Here is a 21,557-nt window from a genome sequence, read left to right on the forward strand (position 1 = left end):
GAACCTTGTCCCTTCAGATGAGGTTTTAATTTTAAGCTTCTAGCAGGTATAGAAAAACGAGCTGTTGAAATGGTCAGGAGAAGAGACGTGGGCTGCATAAGTAAGGCATTTGCAAGCAGTATGTTGCTCTGTATTGAACTGCAGTAAGCTCTAAGCAAGTGGGTTTCCTGTATTCTGCTGTTCTGCTGTGGTCATAGATAGGCTTAGAATCAGGAACTGCATCAGCTGGCTTGCTTTGTATCTCAGCTGTCACAAGAAGAGCGCACTAATAGTCATGATTAAATGTCATTAGTCTGTGGCTCAGGAACAGAGATGCTGGCGTTGTTTTGGGGGGCAGTTCTTGTTAAAATTCAGCAATAGTAGCAAATTATGTCTGCTATGGATTAAGCCCAGCCATTTTTGATCCGCATTCTGTTGCATGCACTTGAATTCCTGTCAATAAGCTTATGCCTTATAGGCATTGATTCCTGCAGGCCTTTAGCTAAAGAACAAAAAAGGCACTCAGTGATCGAATCTGTGAAACTGTTGTGCTTGCGGAAAGCCAGCATTTGTTGAAATTCCACACCAAATCAGCCAGGGCAATAGATTAAAATAAATTTATTAAAGAGTAACTTTGTGCCTTATTTTAATCTGTTAGCCTCAATTTCTCTCTTACTTGACCTGTTGTTATTTATCTGACTCCATCTGTCTGTATTCTGAATTTTTATCATAAAGTGCAGGACACAAACAGTATACCTTTAAAAAAAATCCACCAAATGTATCTTTTTTTATTTCTTGTATGTTTCCTGCTAGCATTCCATAATATGGTAACTATATCTCCGAAGGAGTGAGAATGAAATAGGTTTTGGTTATTGATTTTAAAAGCATGATGTGTTTTATGTTTGTTTGGCAATATTTTGCATCATAAATAAAGGAGAACATTGTAACTGTAGAGAATATGGCAGAAATATCATCCTTTATTTTTTTTGCTTTCCACTGCTTATTCTGGAGCAGCATTTGGGGACTAGACAGTGTGGGTGTTAGTGGACAGGCACATGGGAATGTGGATAAGCAGGAACCTTAGATTTTGGAAATGTGACAGATGGATTTTTTGTGTGTGCGATAAAAGTAGTAGATTTTTAATATAATGTTAATAGTTGTGGGTTATATTAAACTATGCGGAGCAAGAGAGCAGTTACCCTTGCCCATTTAGGTGATGAACCTCATTTCATTATGCAGAATATAGCTGAGTAATTCTTGAATGAGAGGAGAGCTTTCTGGTAGTCCTTCGTATTCTGCATTTGCTTACTTGACTAAAATGAATAATCACATTTAAATATGAGTATGAATGAAATATAGGGTCGTCGTCCCCGTATATGTCGCAACCTGTAAAATATTGGTAGCTGTCTTCAGAATATTTCTTAAGTTTTACAGTTCTAAATGAACAAGAATAATGTTCCAGCATGGCTGCATTTATACTGTATATTGTGGCCAATGTCACCTTATTGCCCCTTTTGAGATAACAACACAAATGGCCATGTGAACTGGTCCTGTGGTTTCATGGATCACGTGATGAAACATGCTGACTCCAAAGAAGACCGGATTCCAGCGGTCCCTAGACTCTCGGATATAAGGCCATTGCCTTGAATATCATTTACAAATGAGTTGGCAACCTGCCAGAAGGTATTATTAGGGGAAACTAAGGTAATGTTCTTCTCCTTATCCACACTCCGTTTGCCAGAGTTGCCTGTTCTGTTCAAGAGCCTAACCTTGTACATATGGTGATGGAGCTGTCACAGAGACTGACAACCCTCACAAGTAGTACATGTTGTGTGCCTTTTGCCCAGCATAAATTATTGGGAGCACTCTTTGCCTCATCATCCATAAAGTCACACAAGACCTTGATGAATATAGTAGTCCACCATACTTAGCATCATTTATCCTGCTCTCTGCACTTACGGGCAAATCCACCAAAGACACCTCACTAACTGCTTAGAAGGGAGCTGAGATGCCTGAATCCTGTTTAGTCATGGTATATTTATTATCCATTAGTACAGTTTGTGTCAAGCTGAAAAACTGAAACCAAACTGAACTCTGTACGTTCCTGGTCACCTGTACTGCTCACTAAATGCTTGAAATCTAACTCAGACTATAGCTACCCTGGTGTTTATGGCACTTTGCAGTCTTACAATCTCTCAGAGCAAATTCTGTCCAAGGGAGTTAAATTTCCATATTGGCATTGATTCTTAAGACTAAGCCCTGAGGCTGAGACATCAAAGACCCCCACTTCCCCCTTGAGGGCAGATTCTGCCACCACAGAGGCAGATATCTCAGACTGGATATGAAAGCTGTTGTCCTCTAAGGAATATTCCTAGTAAGAAAGCACTTGAGTTCAATCCTGGAAACTAGATGCCCAGCTTAACTAGGCTGCTAACTCCTTCAGCTAATGTAGCTTTTCCTATGCATATATACTTATATGCATATATAAACACACAGAGACACGTTACACCTAGTGTGGTGAAAGCAAGAAGAAAGGTCTTTGATTTATTCTATTTTAGCCATTTTTATGGTTCAGAATGGAATATGGGCCTTCAGTACTATAGTTGTCATTCTGACAGTGCTTTTTTTCCTTCACCAACTTGAACTCGCAGGCAGTGTGGCAAAGCAGAGGAAACAGGAGTTCATGAACACTGAGTCATCTGATTAACCCTAGGAAATCCAATAGACTCTTCATTTTCTGCTGTGGTGAAAAGCTGACTTGTAGCAGAAAAGGCATGCTGTGGCTTCAGGGTGCCCACATGCACCAATCAACATACTTTCTCCAATAACAGAACCAATATTTGCACCTCCACCATCTGAGGTTCATCAGATGGACAGATTCTGCCTTCTTAGTCACCACCCTCAGCTGCAGGGCAGCTTCCCAAGTGCATTTCTAAAATTTCACTTTCTAAGAGGGCTTTTGGGATGCTATGGGACCAACTAAGTTTGTTCTGGGTATAAGCTTTTGTGTGCATGCACACTTCTTCAGATACACCAGAGGTCACCTGACCCTTACATATAGTGGGAGGGTGGGGTTTTTCTCAGAAGGGTAGTAGGAGATGGGTGATTGACTCAATGGGTATGGTAAACCTGCTGACGACTGATAACGACTGCAATTAGTCCTACAGGAAAAGGCAAGGGATAGTATGCAGATGACCAAAAATAGCTTTAGCATATGTAATGAGACAAGAATCCAATATCTCTATTCAGACCATACTGTACATCAGTTGCTGTATTCATTTTGGGCCTGGCTCTTTTTATATTTCATATTCTTGTAGCTTTAAATTTTTTTCATATTTCTTGTTTGCCTACCCTGCATGTCAAAATTCATAAAAAGATGGCATGTGGGTGTGCATATTATATATTAAAGCAGCAAAACTAAACATTGCTTCCTAAGAAGGGCAGTATAAAATCCTGTTATGTTGAGGTCCATCCAAAAACTGGATTATATTGACCCAGTTAGCACATAACACTAAGCCAGATGCTGACACTCGGCCTGCCTGAAACCTTGAGAATCCTTGAGCTTTGCATTTTACAGTGTTAAAACTTTTGGAAGCATCTGGAGTCAGCTGCTGATTGAGACCAGAAACTAGGTTGGACAGGTCATTGGTATGGTTTACCCTCGTACAGCCAAATCAAAACAGCTATAAAACAGTTTGGGTAGATTTTCCCATTCCTAGTTCAGGTCAGAAGGATGAGTTGATGGTTTTGCCCCTTGACTGAAGGCAAATGGAAAACTACATTTCAGGTAAGTACAACTGTACTTTCTATTTGTATCAGCTCTTGGAGTTGAGAACTTGGTGTCTTGAAGGTCAAATAATCATCATCACAGAACTAGTGCCTGTCTTAGGCTGTTTTTATTACCAGGGACCATGCTAGTGCAGTATTCAGCTGGGGAAATGATAAGGTATCGCTAATTGGTACATATGACAAGGTTGGTACTGGTTGCTAAAAAGTAATTTAGTACATGTGGGAGAGTTTGACAGCTGCCCTTGTTATGGATTTGTCACTGGACCCAGTCTAGCTCAATACATAAGCCATGGCTTCAACATATTTAAGAGACATGTCTGACCAGGATTGTTGTAGACATAGACAGACCCATCAAAGTATGGTCCATCCCGGTTCTATGTGTTGATAGAACTAAGTTTGTCCCATCCTATTTCCATGTGGATTTTAAAGGGAACATCTTTTAAAACCCGCACAAAAATATGATTTATTTATTTTTTAAAGTGGTCAAAAGGCTTCACTGTTGCCTCTGTGATTTGTTCCCATTTAGTTATCCCCCTTCTTTAAAAAACAAACATACAGTCCCCAGAAATATTCCAGCCACTCACAGCCTGGAGTGGCTAGTTCAGCAGGGCTTCTGGCTGGCAAAAGTGTACCTTTGCACCCTTGGCAAGGAACTGAATTGGTGCCCCCCTTTCTCTCCTCTGCTGAGGCACCCAGAGGAGCCTACGAACCTCACCCAGCTGGCTGTAGTAGCTGAGCAGAGACCTTGAGGAGCACAGGAACAGAAGGGCAGGCTCCTAGCCAGAGTGAAGAGGTGGGGAGGGGTGGCGGGCCTAACCACCCCTGCTGGCTGTTCTGCACTTTGAACAGAGAGAGAAACACCCACCCACCACCCACCCCAAGGCAGGACTTGATGATTCCATCAGTCTCAGAGGGAATTATACAGGAAAAACAAGGCTGTCCTCAATATTTACCCTCATTAAGGCCATAGTAAAATATAAGGCTCCTTTGATGGGACGTGAGGAAATGTGTGCTCTAACCACACCCACCAAGTGCCTTCATCCATCTAAGCCAGTTAACAGAGTCTGTTATTCATAGGCATTCAAGCCTAAGTGGTACATCAACAAATCATTCTTCTACTCTGGTGAGTTAAGTGACTTTGGATGTGTAGGGTCTGGAAATCATGCCCTAAGGAGTCTGAGATGTTCCCCAGGAATAATCTTTCTTAAGGTCCATGTCTTCTGGGATGTTTTTCATATGTAACGCTGTACTGTTTTTAACACTTGATTGGGAGCCGCCCAGAGTGGCTGGGGAAACTCAGCCAGATGGGCGGGGTATAAATAATAAATTATTAAATTATTATTATTATTAATGGAATGAAACCAATTTCTGAATCACAACTGATCTGCATCATATATTCAATCTTCTTTACATTTCCACAGGGGAAAAAAATTGTTTTATTCGTCATTCTGGATGGTTATTTTTTTGGTGGGGGGAGGCATTAAGAAGTTCCAACTCTCATGGTTACAGTCATTTAGAGGGTAAACATGCAGACATAAATTGATTTAACTGGAACTTACCTTCATATTGCTGTTCAGTTTAACCAGTGGTAATTCTTTAAACATTCCTACAGTCACAAATGCTATCTGTAGTGGACTTTGTCATTCTGGCTTTCCTCAGCCCCAAGGTCTTCACCAAAATCCTGGTGGCTCACAATGAAAATTATCTCAATCTTTCCGTGTTTAGATGACATCTTGATCAGATTGCTATCTGATCAATGTGAACCAGATGCTGCAGTGCCTGCAGAGTCAAGGATTTGTAATAAACAGGAACAATAGCATGTTCTTGCCAACCAGAAACTGGAACATCTGGGAATCATTCTGGACATGAGTTTGAATAGGATGATTCTGTCCCCTGAGAGCCAAACAAGGGCCTTGCAGCTCTCCTAAGAAATAGTTCAATAGTGGCATGTGGATCGCATGACACTAGCCTAGTTGCTAGGCATGGCAGTGTTTGCCAGGAGGTGGTGTACTGTTGTTATTTGCATGCCTGCCATTACACAGGGTTTTCCACCCCATGAAAAGGATGTGGCAAGGTCCCAGCACTGATTTTTCACATTACATGTTAAGTTAGTTTTTCAGTGTTGGACTCTCCCCACACAATTCCAGAGAGTCAGTACCAATTCAGTACCACACCAGGATGCACATCATAGAATCATAGAGTTGGAATAGACCACAAGGGCCATCGAGTCCAACCCCCTGCCAAGCAGGAAACACCATCAGAGCACTCCTGACATATGGTTGTCAAGACAATGAGTGTGTGTATTTTGAATTGGGGAACCCACTTTGTGGAGGTCAGGTATGGGGAACCTCTGATCCTCCAGATATTGCTAAAGTACAACTCCCATCATCCATGGCCATTTCCCATGCTTGCTGGGGTTGATGGTAGTTGTATTACAGCCACAGCTAGAGGACCAAAGATTCCCCATACTTGAAGTAGGTGATGTGACTTCTGAGGAATCAAGGCTTTACTAACAGAAACTCTACTCAAATAATACTTGTTGCTCTGCTAGCTAACTGGGCTCCAGCACTACTGTAAGTTCACCAAAAGTAGACTTGCTTTGGTGCTGAAGACGCAGCCCAATGGGTTGTTGCTCTAGCACAGTGGTACAGGCTTGGGCCCTCTTAAGTCCCATAACCTTGGTGGGACTAACTCATTTGTTAATGGCTGCTAAAATATGTAGCCCAAAAAATGTTTACCCTGCCCCCCCCAGAACAGAGCTGGAAACAATGGACAGGTGTGAATGCTCATGTTTGTGGAGATCCATATTGTCACTAGACAAATGATAAATAAAAAACGTGTGTTCATTATAAAAAAAAAATCCAAAATCTTTCTCCCCCCAAAATAGTAACGAGAGAAGAGTAGGAAGAAGAAAATGACAGCGGTAACAAGAATTAAGCCGACCCTCCATTTCTTTCCAGTGGGGGTAAAAATGTGAATAGGAATAACATTGTATAGTGTCAACTATCAGAACTCAAAAACAGACAATAAAAAGGCCTTTTTTATTTTTATTTTTTTGTTTACCCTTCAGGATACTGTTTACCTTATCACTATAGGGGAAGCTAACATAGCATCCCTTTTAAAAACTGGTCTGAGTTCATTCTGTATCTCCAGGTCGTCGTCTGGCCGGTGATGAAGTGGGCATGTCAGCCTGGGGTTAGGAAAGCTGTATGGGGAGCTGTTGGACTCATTTTCTCTCCCCCCCCCACTCACTCACTCTGCTTGTCTCTTGCTTTTTTCCTTCCCAAACCATTTGTTCGGTCTGTCTGTCTGTCTCTCTCTTTTCCTTTTTTTCAGCTGAAATTATCTCCCCCTTCTCCCCCCCCATCTAAATTTACTTCACAGCAGATTGTCTTGTAGTAAATCACCAAAAACCCAAATAGCACTAAAGCATTCTGATACAACATTAGCATTTGCTTAACAAGCACAAGATAAACATTAAACAAAGAACTGCATTTCTTTATTAGAGGCTGCAAGATACATAATCCATGAGCACAAGAAACATGGGACCCAGTGGATATGCAGATGTGTGTTATTTCATTGGCGCTGGGCGGCCTTGTTAGAAAAGGTTTTCATCTGAAGGCTTGGGGGTGGATAGTTGACTGTCCCTGGTGGGGCTGTAACTAGATACAGAGACTGTTGCAAGCTAGGCTGGGCTCCCTGGTGGATGTGCTGATTGGACAGCCTGAGGAAAACTTGGGAAGCATCAGGAAGTGAACTCAATCACCTTGGGGATGATAGGGTAGAACCAGATGAAGGCATTTGACTTCTTTTGTAACTCCCACTAAGGACAGATTGCCAGTGTGATCCAACCTCTATAACTGCAAATCAGACCCTTTCCCCTATGCCGATTTCATTAGAATGGCCAGCATGGTGCAGAGAGAGAAGGAGAGGGAGAAGGGAAAAAAAGGTTAGACACAGTAATTTTACAGGCAGGCGGGTACAAAAAATCTGCATAATTAAGCAGTCAAGGCTGCTAATAGGGGAGTTTATATGCTCTGGGACCAGGCAAGGGCAGCGCATATGGATATAGCGCTGGATATTAAATCTACGGCATGCAGACTTACTTTGGGGCCCTTAGAGAAAAGGCTAATTATAGAGAGAGGAATTGTGTTTACTGGTCTGTCTTGGGCAAAGATGTTGAAAGAAGTGCAACCAAGTTTTGCTGCTAAACATGAGCGTCCGTTAATAGAGATATCAAAACAGTGCTTGTAGGTTGCCTTGTGCCTAATTATAGGAAATAGGATATTCTAAGTCATCCACCCTTAAAGTTAAATGGGAAAAAAAGATAAACCACTCACACACGAGCAAAGGCACACACAGACAAGTGTGTGTGTAGATATATATAGATAATTATTAAAACAGCTGTAGTTAAATCTGAGTGCAACTCTTGTCACTCACATATATGTAGCAATTTCTTCTTGTTTAACTGCTCCTGTGTTTTTTTTAAAAAAAGCCGTTGGTTCTAGGTATAAACCCACTACCAGTATTTAAATAAAAATGGGTCATATGAAGGAAAGCGATAGTAATTCTGGCTCCTACAGCATACAGTAGAGAGATGTTTATGTAACAAGTTCTGACAAGAGGGACATTAACCTTTCATAATGCAAATCAAAGGTAGGGAGACAAATCCCTGGAGCCTTTGGAAAGTCTAGTGTGCTTTACAAGGTGATGGTTCACATTTTTTAAAGCTGCTTTTTAATATAATAATAAACATAGAAATTAATTTAAGGCAGGATTCCCCTAACCAGGCCTGTCAGCAGAGGTCATGCAGAAGGACTTCTGCTTGCACCACGGGACTTGCCCCTCCCTTTACTTCCTCCACACCTCCCCCCCCCCAAAAAAAATAATTTTTGCCTTGAGTGGTCAAGAGAACCCCCAGAACAGCACGTGGAGGAAGCAGAGGGGGATGTTCCTCCCTTATGTAATGAAGTAGGCTATTGCCTACAAAAGCTCCAGCCACAATAAACCAGTTAGTCTCTGAGGTGCCACATTGCCAGTTAAAACCACATTATAATTTCTCCATATGAGTAAATCAAATGAAAATAAACAAAACTACATTTTATCAGGCAGTCCATTCAATTAAAAAAAATGGCTCCCTTTGCCTCCTTCATCATATTAGCAACATTCACATGAACCTCTTCATAAATGAGTAACTAGTGCTGATTCTTATCTCATGCTCCTTCTAGAATTATTAATTCCCTTCTGCGCTGTTTTGCATGTGGATAATTCCTTGCAGGTGCGGTTAGTTTTAGTCCCATAACCAAATTCTGGGATTGCTCTCAACAAATGTAGCCTCTTGTAAACGGTTGTTGTGTGAATGTGCTGGCCATAACACCTAGCTATCACTTTCATTTAGAACTGATTTAAATAGCCTTTCTGAAGGATTTTTGCTTACTGAACTTAGAATGAGGAAACACTATAGTAAGCAACACCTAGTTTGGACTATATTCAGTATAGGGGCCTCTATAAGTTCTGCAGGATTTACAGAGAATACGTAAAATTAAAAAAATTCAACAAGCTTTGTATGCGTATATATGAAGATTTTGCCAGTGGGTGGCTGATTGTACCAAAATGTTATCAGCCCTGGTATTTTGCAGCTCCAGGCTGCAAGGCAGGCATGGGAAGTTAATGGCCCAAGTATAGCCATTCTGTTGATATCCACATGTCTGTAAGGATGGTGTCACACCTCCTATTTTGATGAGGCAAAAATTACCTCAAAACACTTTCTGCCACAATGGAGTGAGAGATGCAGGCAGAAATTAACGACTGTGACTAACTTAGGCACATTAATTTCAATGAGTCTACTCCGAGTAAAAGTTATACAACCCAGTATTTTTATTCTGTTTTCAGAACCCAACCAAACATAAAATTGTGTTTTTAATACTAGGAAATTTAAAACATCCCTTGTCTCTTCAATGAAGCCCAAGGGAGTTAAAAAAATTGTGTTATATATCACATTTATGTCATTCCTGTTAAAGCAATGTTTGCTTCACAACAATCCCATGAGGTAGGTTGAGTTGAGAGAAAGTGGATTTGCTAAAAGCCAGCCAATGAGTTTTCATGGCTTGATTACATATTTGAACCTGGGATTCCTGTGTCCAAGTCCTCTACACTGACCTGAAAACCATCAACCATATGCTCTCAGCATCCAGCAAACAAGAGGAGAAACTCCACAGACATCATATCTGAACTAATCCTTATTAGTTTCAGTGAAACATAATCCCAAATTAGCATGCTCGGGATCACAACCCAAACTTTTTGCTGGATCAGTAGGTAGTTTTTGAAAATATACTTCTTTTAAAATATAGGTAAGGATCTAGTTCACAATATGTGATTCAAGAACATCTTGAAGATAGGGAAATAGAACAAAACAGGAATACTCCACACTGCCAGTCCTTGTGTAACATCTGTTTTTGAACAACAAGGGATTATATAAGTGAAATACCAATATCAGTAAGTAACCTTAGGAAGGATTCTTCAGTCATCATCAGCATTCTCTTGTCTGCTGATAGTATCCTTATTTCAGGGTTGCACAATATGGCACACCCTCTAGATCAGGGGTCAGCAAACTTTTTCAGCAGGGGGCCGGTCCACTGTCCCTCAGACCTTGTGGGGGGCCGGACTATGTTTTGAAAAAAATAATGAACAAATTCCTATGCCCCACAAATAACCCAGAGATGCATTTTAAATAAAAGGACACATTTTACTCATGTAAAAACACGCTGATTCCCGGACTGTCTGCGGGCTGGATTTAGAAAGCGATTGGGCTGAATCCGGCCCCCAGGCCTTAGTTTACCTACCCATGCTGTAGATGTTGCTGGACTCCACTTCGCATCTGCCCCATTTCATATGGCCAATGATCAGCCAATGTTTTGACTTCTATTATTCCATTGCACTAGAAGTCAAAACATTTAAAGCCCTGGGGGCAGAGATTTTTAAATTTTCTTTGGCGATCACTCGTAGCCGAGTAAGATTATCTTCCATAAACACGGTTTTAACAGTGAGTCCGTAAGTGACTGTGGAGGCCAATTCTGGATCCATGCATCCTTCCACAGTGAAGACACAGGTTTCTGGGTGGGAGTTGATCATGGTAAGGGTTTGTTTGCCAAGCGTGCCTTCCTCTTAGCATGTTTCTCCCTTTCATCCTGAGTTTGAGCATCTTCAAAGCCCATGACACCTTTGGTAAAGGCTGTTCTCTAATTGGAGCGCTCGCAGATCAGTGTTTCTCAGTTGTCACTTTTTTTTTAAGATTTGCCTTGAGAGAGTCTTTAAACCTCTTTTGTTGACCACCAGCATCACGCTTTCCATTTTAAAGTTTGGAATAGAGTAGTTTATTTAATTTCCTTAAGTACTTAAATCCAAACATTTTGTTATTGTTAGGTGCATCCTCAACAACACTCCACGGAAAATAATTGTCACTAAGTATATAAAAAAGAGCCTGGTTGGTTCAGGCCAGCGGTCCGTCTTTCACACAGGAGCAAACCAGGTGCCTTTGGGAAGCCAGGCACACACACAACATGAAAGCAACATGAAACCATTTAAACAAGTGGCCATACCCTTATCCTGTGGCAGTGAATTCCATCAGTTATTAATGCATGGCAGTATCCAACAAAGTCCTTTCACTAGCACAAAGTACCTTTGACTGTGTAATGGAACTTCCTCTCTGCCCAGTGGCGGAGCTTCATCTCCGTTACCGGGGGGCAGAGAGCAGACGGGGGCAGGGCTGGTGCGTGTCCTGGGGGCGTGGCGCGCCGCCCGCAGGGGCGGGACACACTAACTGTGGGGGCTTGGCGCCCAGCGCAGGTGGGGGCCAGCCACAATGCTAGGGGCGGTGCGCTCCCCCCGCACTCCTCTTCCTCCGCCAGTGTCTCTGCCCTGCATGCACCCCCTAAATCCATTCTGGGGGTTCCTCCAGCCCTCCGTAACAGATTTGTGGAGGACGCAGGAGCTGAAATCCTTGCACTAGTGGAAACACTTTCATGGGTACTGCCCAGAGTGTGTGAAGAAATAACACCCATTCAGAACAGTACCATAAGGATAGTAAAAAAACAAAACAAATTGGGTCCCCCCCCCCCAAAAAAAGTAATTCCATTACATGCTTACAAGCAAATTAGGAATTGCATCAGTAGAACTACAGGCTGTTAGTTCTTCCAGATTAATTGAATAATTACTATACATTCTGAAGCTGTGAGTATTTATGCATATGCCCTTTTTTATTCTCAGCCTTACACCATGTTGCTTGGGTTGTCCACAATACTGCCTGCTCTTCACCTTTTTCTTGGTGTCTTGTGCTTCCATGAGGCCCTTTTATTCCCAGTGCGTTGCTCCCTGAGGTCATCTACACACACAAAGCTGATCATGTAAAACAATATTAAGCCACTGTCCTTTTTTCCCTTCTTCTTTTGACAAAACAAAAAACGAAACAGCACTAACTTGTCAAGAGGTTCAAGGTGAAGCCTGCATGTGTTCATACCTGTCCAATTGTCCGTGTAGTTCTGAATTTGCATGTATCTATTTTACCTGCACTGCACTGGTGTCACATGGTGTTTAAATAAAAAAATAAATCCAAGAACATGCAGTAGCTTGCATTTTACTGCCAGAGTGAAACTTCACCATCCTACCAAGGGAGCTTTTTGTAATGTTTGTAATGTGCTGCTTTCGTGCTTTAGCAAAGAAAAATGTCACTGCTGGGCTTTATTTTTAACAGACTTTTTAAACATCAATTAATGCAAGCAAATGTAGTGGAGGGTTTCTGGCTTGTTATTTATATGGGTGAGAGAGAGAGAGAAAGGGAAGAGAGCGAGCAGCTAGGGAGAGGCAGGTTGTTTTATTTTTAACTCTGAACAATTGGAGAACAGAGAGGGAGACTTTGAAAGGCACAAATGGCAGTCAGGTGCCAAATGTCCCCTGAAAGGCAATGGGGATTTGGGCCTTTGACTTTACTCCATGCCTCCAAATATGTCATGTAGACCTTGTGTTTCCTTTTTTATTATTATTTTCTGGAGCACATTTTGAGGTATAGAAGGTATCGGCAAAGCTGGCAGATTTAAATGTCGCTGAAGGGACCACACAGTTCGAACAGCTAATGGAAATAAATATTTTGACATAGGGGCCAAGAATAAGGGGTTGTTTTTCTTAATGGCATTTACCCCTAGAAAAAGCGGGGAAAACAGCCAAGTATATTCAGCTCAGATCCCACTTATGAAATATAAGCACAGGTGCATATAGGTTATTTCATGCATTCCTATCTCAGGCTTTATTGTAAAAGGGATAATATCATATTGGCCCGAATATAAGCCACACCTGCAAATACACCGCACCTTTAAAATCCAAGGGGAGGGGAGAGACAGTACCTGACTACAGATACCATTCCCCCATACTCCTGGGCTGCTTCCTGGGGGGAGCCACACTGCTTTGCTGGCAGCCTTCCCCCTTCTTTCCAGTGGCTTGGGGGGAGGCTTGGAAGCAGCGGGTGTTGTCCCATGCTCTCGGGCTGCTCTCTTGGGGGGGGAGCCATGCCGCTTTGCCGGCAGCCTTCCCCCCAAGCTTGGGGGAGGCTTGGGAGTGGCGGCGGCCTGGGTACCATTGCCCCGTGCTCCCAGGGTGCTTCCTGGGGGCGGGGAGCTTTGCCGCTTTGCCAGTGGTGTACGGTCACAAATATAAGCTGCGCTTTAACTTTTCGTGGTCGGAATTTGGAATAAAAAGTGTGGCTTATATTCAGGTCAATACAGTAATGTCCGTTTTTCTTTTACGTTCGGTACTTCCATTCTAGCTTTGGGTTGAATTCAGTGTACTATGGTCTGGTTTACTCCTTGAGACTTGAACCTTGGACTCAGTCCATTTCCTGCTCCTTTCATTCATTGCAGATAGCAAGTAACAAGCGCACCTGGAGATCTGTGTTGCTCTTACCCTGCAGGACACAACTTGGTTTCTGGCTAGTTCTCTCTTGGAGTATCCGTAATATTCCACATTAAAATGAATATGGACTCTCCCTACTTCACTCAGTAATGCCCACCTACGTTAAAGGGAATGCTGTTATTGAGCAAACACTTCTTGGAGCAATGCAGTCCATTATAGAAATAACCCGTTTTTAGGAGCGTACATAACAACCTTTACTGACGGCAACAGACTTAGTAGGCAGTGAAGCACGTAACACCCTCTTGCTGCCTTCACCTCTTTTTTTGACTTCTGAAATAACCTTGCTTTTTCAAAATATGACTGGGCTAATATTCCTCTGTGTTCTCTCCATTCCTCATGGCATTGCCCAGTAGTAAATCCCCGTGCACATCCCTTTAAAGTTTTTAAAGTCAAGTTGCTTCTTGTGTAGAGGAAAAGAGGCGGCAGAGAAATGAATTCTGCCTTTACATCAGCGTACTTATTTTCCCTCTCTGTTTGTAAAAAGACTGACAAGTAAGCATAACATGACTAGTGCTGTCAGGAAGTACATAAACTTGCTAGCTTCAAGATTTCTGATGGAGACACTTAGGCAGTTTTAAAGCAATGTCTGGGATTCAGAACTGACAGCCCACAGGCTTCCAGAGACCCAAATCCAGAGAAGTTACATGCACAGAATGCTTTTAAAAGCATTCTCAAGAACCTTTATTTGCACACCATAAATTTCTTAATTTTAAAATCTAGATTTTAAAAAAATAATTAGGGGGCATAGCCGCATGGTAAATTGGATGGTTTGGCATGCAGAGTAGCCCATATTTAATCTGCATCACCTCCAGTTAAATGGACCAGGGTCAGACCTGGAGAGCTGCTTCCAACTGCTGTAGTCAGCACTGGACTAGACAGACCAATGATCTGACAGCTTTGTATGTACTACATCAGTACATACATGTGAGACAAGTGTCACTACTATTCCCATTTTACAGATGAGAACTGAGGCTGATAGAGTGTGATCTGCTCAACTCACCTACTGATTCGGTTCAAAGGCCTTAGTTCACCAGAACTAGTAACACTTTGTCTAAGCAGAGAAATCAAATTACTATGGCTGAAGCATTTTTGTAATTCTTCATTATAGCTTCAGAAATATTTAAGACTGGGTGGTTTTGCTTTTTGCTGGAACTCTCATCAGGAATTGTAGGATCAACCTGCTTCGATTATTGGTTTTCATTAAATGACATTCTTTGGCTTGCAGATGCCTCGTTTGTCTTTCTGCTGTCCTGCTCTTCTACATTGGCAGATGTATTTGTGTTTGAGTGCACTTTCATCAAGGATCTCCATTCCTAATTGAGTTATGATAATTTAGGGCAAATAACTCATTGTTGCAACACTGTCATAATATGCAGTATGTCTGTGCTCTGCTGTTGTACCAAAACAAAATACATTTTGTGCCATACCTGTTCAGAGTCACTTAGAATGTTATGTAGGGATGCACAAAATTAAGAGTGGTAATGTTTTGCCATTAATACAATGCTACGGCAGCATATGAGAACAGGGTCGTGTGTTGTTTTTTTTAAAGGTGCCATTACATATATTAAAAGTGTTGGAACAGTTTTCTACTTGCCATTTGATCTGCCTAAAACAAGTTCTAAATATATGTGTATTTTGAATATTACACAGCTAGAAAGATTGTTTTCATCATGCTCTCTGTGTGACTGTGAATTACTACTTGGTCTTTTATTATTATTAAGCAAGGGGATATTGTATCCTAAGGAATCCTTTAAAGCGGGGCTAGGACATGTGGGGTTTGTAAGCGAAATCTAGTCTGCCAAGACTTTTCACGGAAAAGCTCTGCCTCTTTATCCTGGGATAAATTGGAGGGGGCAGCAGTGTGAGCAGGGAAGTATTGGTGGGTTGTTTAAAGCCTTCTGGATTCATATTGCATTAAAGCATTTGCACTTTTATGATGCACATAGCAGTGGGAAAGTGCCATTCTGCATGCTTTAGGATTTTTCTTCTCACAGTTGAACACCTGGAAAATGTTAATTTGTTGCATTTCTGCAGTTAGAAAACCCACACATTCTATTCTGCTGCCTGTACTAATGGAAACAACAGTATATGGTATTTGGTCATTAATCCGGCCATTGCAGATTAATGCCCTTTCTTGCCCTTTAGGAAATGATTTCGCTTAAGCAGTAGATTGTTTCACATTCTGCTGTGAATGTGAAAGGAAGAGATAGTACAAGTCTGTTGCACTTGACTCTGTAAACGGGATCTCTTATTTCTGGCTGATAGTTTCAGACCGTTTAGTGACTTAGCTACCCATGGGTAAGCAGGGGGGAACACGTAGGGAGTTAGTATTCTCATACTGATTTGAGTTCATATGTAACATTAAACCAAACAATGCCTTAGCAGGCAGGCGAGTTCCCAGAAAGGAGATTGTGGACACTTTGCTGCTCCTCCAGGCCTGCGGCTGTGAGCTAAGACACTGTCTGTTTTTGCATATCGTCCAAACCCAGGTTTGTGGTTTGTTACCTCCAGACAAGCCACAAATTGGAAACCAAGAACAAACCTTGAGTACAGCTTCTTGTCTGCCTAGAAGAAGCCAAAACACAAGCCCGGATTCAGACGACACACTAAGCCAAATTTTATCTTAATTCACAGCTGTAAGATCTGAGGAGAAGCAAAGTGGTCATGAACTCCTCTCCAGGAGCATTTTCACAATAAGCCATGGTTTGGCTTAACATTGTGTGTGAACTGAGCCAACGTATCTTCACTTTTGCCTTTTCAGTTTTTGAATGAAACCCCCTGAGTATTTTGAAATATGTGGTGCAATTTGGGCACAACTGCAGTGGTGGTAGCAGCAACAGCAGGAGTTGCAATAATAGTAGTTGTCATTGCCACACCAATTGCACATGGCGGTTTCTCAACCTTGAATTTACCACTTGTAGGGCCTACAGGGACGCGGGTGGCACTGTGGTCTAAACTACAGAGCCTAGGGCTTGCCGATCAGAAGGTTGGCGGTTCGAATCCCCGCGACGGGTTGAGCTCCCGTTGTTTGGTCCCAGCTCCTGCCCACCTAGCAGTTCGAAAGCACATCAAAGTGTAAGTAGATAAATAGGGCTTGCCGATCGAAAGGTCGGCGGTTCGCTCCCGTTGCTCGGTCCCAGCGCCTGCCAACCTAGCAGTTCGAAAGCACCTCCGGGTGCAAGTAGATAAATAGGGACCGCTTACTGGCGGGAAGGTAAATGGCATTTCCGTGTGCTGCGCTGGCTCGCCAGATGCAGCTTTGTCACGCTGGCCACGTGACCTGGAAGTGTCTCCGGACAGCGCTGGCCCCCGGCCTCTTAAGTGAGATGGGCGCACAACCCTAGAGTCTTGTCAAGACTGGCCCATACGGGCAGGGGTACCCTTACCTTTTAGATAAATAGGTACCACTCCGGCGGAAAGGTAAACGGCATTTCCGTGCACTGCTCTGGTTCGCCAGAAGCGGCTTAGTCATGCTGATCACATGACCCGGAAGCTGTCTGCGGACAAACGCCAGCTCCCTCAGCCTAGAGCAAGATGAGCACGCAACCCCAGAGTCGTTCCACAACTGGACCTAATGGTCAGAGGTACCTTTACCTTTACCTAGGGCCTAGAGTAGAATTTGCCCATTTCACATTGAAACTCTGTCTTTACCCAATGTTGCATCTGGAGACTTTTTCTCATGAATAGAACCATTTACCCCCCAAATGCAAATGAATGGCACCCCCCAAGATTTCTTGGATGATGAGCAAATCTGAGTTTGGGTGAAATAGGAGCTGGGGGGGAGGGGAGGAAGAAAGAAGAAAATGGAAAATCTCAGTTTGATCCAGGTTCAAGTTTTATTGGATGAATATTCAAAAGCATTCATCTCTAGACAGAACCCTGGCAATTCACTGCAGCTCCAATGGCAATAATAAATAAATGCATTTTTTACAGCCAAATGGTTCAAGCAGCCAACAAAGTTAACACTATATAATTAATAACAATAAGCAATTAAAGAGAACAGCAGGTTACAGTGATAAAGCACCGAAATATATTAACGTAAAAAAGAAATACTGAATACTTATGTGAAAAGGGAGTGCATTAGGTCAACTTATAACCCTTTTTCTTCTGGATAAAGGGCACACACACACACACACACACACACACACACACACACACACACTGCTGCTGTTAAACCTTCATTTATTCCAGTGGGACTTGTGTGGGAATCTTGTGCAAGCTGCACAGGAAGAAAGCTGTACAGGAAGAAAGTAGACTGACTGGTAGATTGCACCCAAAATCTGAATGAAAGGGATGAGATGGTGTGTAACTAATAAAAGATTATGAATACCACCATTCCCAAAACAATGCACTATGTTGAATGCTGGAGGAATGAAAATGTTGCATAAGAAGGCAGGGGCTTAACAGCAACAGCGCTAATGTGTTGGTACAGTAAAGCCAAGCCTGTTTACTCAGGTAAGGCTACCAGTAATTGAGATCTTACCTGTTTGCATTTGAATGTGTGAGGCCTTTCATCTTTTTGAGCCCAGTGAATTTTATTTTCTGCTTTTTTGTTGTTGTTGACATGATAAAGAAGACATAGAAAATGGAAAAAATAATATATGCCATTCCCATACTAATCCACCCTCCACCCACCATGGTTTCGTTTGCTTCCCTATTATCCTTAGGGAATAGTTTTTCTATTCTGTCTAGGGAATAATATCCTAGGATAGAGGGAACAGTTTCCCTAGCATTTAAGGAGTTATCAAGCATCATTTAACATATAGGCTTGGTCAGTTCCGTATTAATTTAAAATATATGTCCATGCTACCTACTGTATCAGCATCTTACAGACAACTTTTACTGCTATGCATTCAGCAGGTGACTCACAAATCTATTCATTTAAGTTTATGCACCTACCTTCACTAAGCAAGGCATCTGGTTACGAGGGAAGCAAGGCACCTCTGGGAGAATCCTCATCTCAGGCTTGCTCCAATTTAGGCCCTTTACTTACATTTTGATGGTCCTTTGTATTGCACTAAATATTAGGTATGTGCACCAACCCCACAATATGTGGTTCGGATCTCAGGGAACAGCCCACCTTGGTCTGAAGGGCTTAGTTCAGCTCTGGGTCTGAGGCCAAGTTCACTTCAAAAAAAATGAGGCTTTGTTTCTTCCCATTCACTTTGAGAGAAGTAAAACTGCTATAACTCCCCCCCACCCCCCACTTTTCATCAGAAATTGTTAAAATTTGCAGACCAAGTAGTCCCTTCAGAGTGGGTTATGCCTTCCAAATTACAGACAAGTAAGTCCAGGTGTTCTTTTTTATTTTTGGTGCTAGGTGCCTTTTTAATTTATTTTTTAAAGGAAATTTATATAACTTTTTTATATTTTGGCAGAAATGTGTAGGCACCGGGGGGGGGCATTAAGGCAAAGGGATAAAGCCATTTCAGAAGGACAGCTGCAGAGATTTCCCCACAAGTGTAGCTTTTACAGAGTTTGGGGGAAGGTGTGGAATCTCTCCTGCAGTGTTTTGTGAGCAATTGGTCTGAAAATAGCATGAGGCATGAGAGAGGTGCCCCTGGGTAAGAAACCTGTCAAACTGCAGACCAGTTGGCTAGGCGTCTTTTAAAAGTTGATTGGGCTGGGTGGGCTCAGTTGAAAGGGATTCACTTTCCTCCCCCAAAGCCCTAGGATTGGAGATTCTGGGTTATATAAATTCCCTATGATTCTAAGCTTGACCTATCAGCTGCAACAGAGCTCTCTCTCTCTTCCCACCCTGGTACTTGCACACTCTTTCTTGCTCTCACATGCGCACACACTGAAAACTACTGGATGTAGATGGCAGTAGGCAAGAAACTGGTCACATGTTTCCTGGAGTGGTGTGCTTGTTACTTCCTCTAGGGTTGTTTGCAGGCTAGTCTGCTAATACAGTGGTACCTCGGGTTACATACGCTGCAGGTTACATATGCTTCAGGTTACAGAATACCCAAAAAATACACCAAAAGAAAAGGGCAGTGCATCAAAACGACTTTGTGTCAAGCCTTTGTATATCAGCATGACCAACAAATTTGCTTATTTATAATATTTAGAAAAATAATGCTTCAGAGGTAGCCAGCAGTTCTCTGTAGTCTGGTCTGGCCATTCCATGCACACACACACACACCCCTTGGTTTCTTCTGTAGGCAGCTCTTGAGACACTTGCTCCACACCCGGAGCAAAAATTAGTTGATGAAAGAGTTGTCAGTAATGCTCCATTCATATGACTGACCCACTGTACTGTGGAATTCATATTGACTGACTGCTTGTCTCAGTGTTAAAAGATTGTTTTCCCTGTAGATGTGACTTTAGAACAGGTAGCATTTAGGTTATGCTGCATGAAGTATCCATGAAGTATCCTCTTTCAATTTTACCAATTTTTGTTTTTTTTGTGTAGAACTCGATGGTAGATATACCAGTACTTCCACCAGTTCCAGAAGTCCCAGACGGGTGGGAAATACTAGTAGGTATTTAACATCAATGACAGAGAAAGCTATCTCTTGAAATATCACCAACGCTTAAAAAATAATAATACACTTGACACAGCAATACTGATTAAGAGAATCAGTGCTTTAAAATAGGCCAAAAACCTTTTGATTTCATCTAAAGTACATTTTCCATAATGTTAATGTGACTTTTATTCATCATACTTCTCCCCTCAGAAACACACAGCTTTAACCATCAATTTTACTATAATTTTATGTGATTTGCTGCTGAAAGGCGGTGTAAGGAACTTATTTCAGAGACAGAAATGACATACAAGCACACAATTAGAACCTAGAACTTGAGGGGATGTCCACAAAAGCTTAAAACATTTCATGACTTGCTCCCCAAGGAACTTAGAAATTGTAGTAGCTCTTGGAGCGAGGTGAGTAATCTCTTACAGAGAATTCTGAACATCCTCGTAGAACTACAGTATCCAAGGTGCCTGGGGAAGAATTGGTATAATAGCTGCTTGCAATATAGACACACACCTAATTTAACTACATTGTAATTCTGAGTACTATATGAGCCCTGATTCCACACTGACTATGGCCTGGTTCAGACCTTATTATGTGGTTGCCATTCACCAGGCAAAGTTCTCAGTTCACAGCAATATTGCTTGAAACTCAGCATCGCATGGGTCTCCCGGAATACAGTGTACTTCCCACACCAGTACCTCCCCTTGTTTGGGATGTGACACAGGTGGCCCACAGGGAACAGCTGATGTACATGGACACCAACAAAGGGAAAGCATTGATAGTGGGCTTATGCGTGTACTTAGAAATGCTCAACTTTCTTTAGTGAGAACAGGATAAGTCATTTGGCATGGGTGCATGTGGAGCTTACACACACACACACACACACACACACACGGGTATGACATAGAAGACAAGTGTATTTTAATAGCTTCATTTTCGTTATGTTTTAGAACCTACTTGGCAAAAGAAAAATCTTGGGTATTTTCCTTCCTCAAAATCGTTAGCAGAACTTTTTTTTATTATACTTAATTTTCATTCAGTCAAATGTTTTGAATATAAGCAGCGGCGTAGCGTGGGTTGTCAGCACCCGGGGCAAGGCAAGTAATTTGCGCCCCCTAACCCGTGGATTTGCGCCCCCTAACCTGTGGATTTGCGCCCCCTAACCCATGGATTTGCCCTAACCCCAGATGTTGCGCCCGGTGCGGCCGGCCCCCCCTGCACCCCCCACGCTACGCCACTGAATATAAGTCAATAATCATGGCAAGCTCAGAACATGTACCCAATAACACAAACAAATCTAAGCTGTTTGGGAAGAATGTTTAAAGATTTCAGAACCATATAGACATATGG

General features: G+C 42.2%; 1 protein-coding gene across 12 annotated transcripts in view; it reads left to right on the forward strand.

The window, feature by feature from the left end:
• The window catches only part of ZNF521 (zinc finger protein 521), a 298,917-nt gene that overhangs the window by 231,553 nt on the left and 45,807 nt on the right, over positions 1–21,557 (forward strand). For 10 of the 12 annotated variants that reach the window (XM_028737138.2, XM_028737136.2, XM_028737137.2 and 7 more), the window contains one exon: positions 20,144–20,209. The exons of the other annotated variants lie outside the window; for them this stretch is intronic. In XM_028737138.2, the coding sequence (XP_028592971.1) occupies positions 20,144–20,209 (66 nt within the window). The remainder of the gene's footprint in view (positions 1–20,143; positions 20,210–21,557) is intronic. 12 annotated transcript variants of the gene reach the window in all.

The sequence above is a fragment of the Podarcis muralis genome, chromosome 8, assembly GCF_964188315.1.
Source record: "Podarcis muralis chromosome 8, rPodMur119.hap1.1, whole genome shotgun sequence".
Lineage (NCBI taxonomy): Eukaryota > Metazoa > Chordata > Lepidosauria > Squamata > Lacertidae > Podarcis > Podarcis muralis.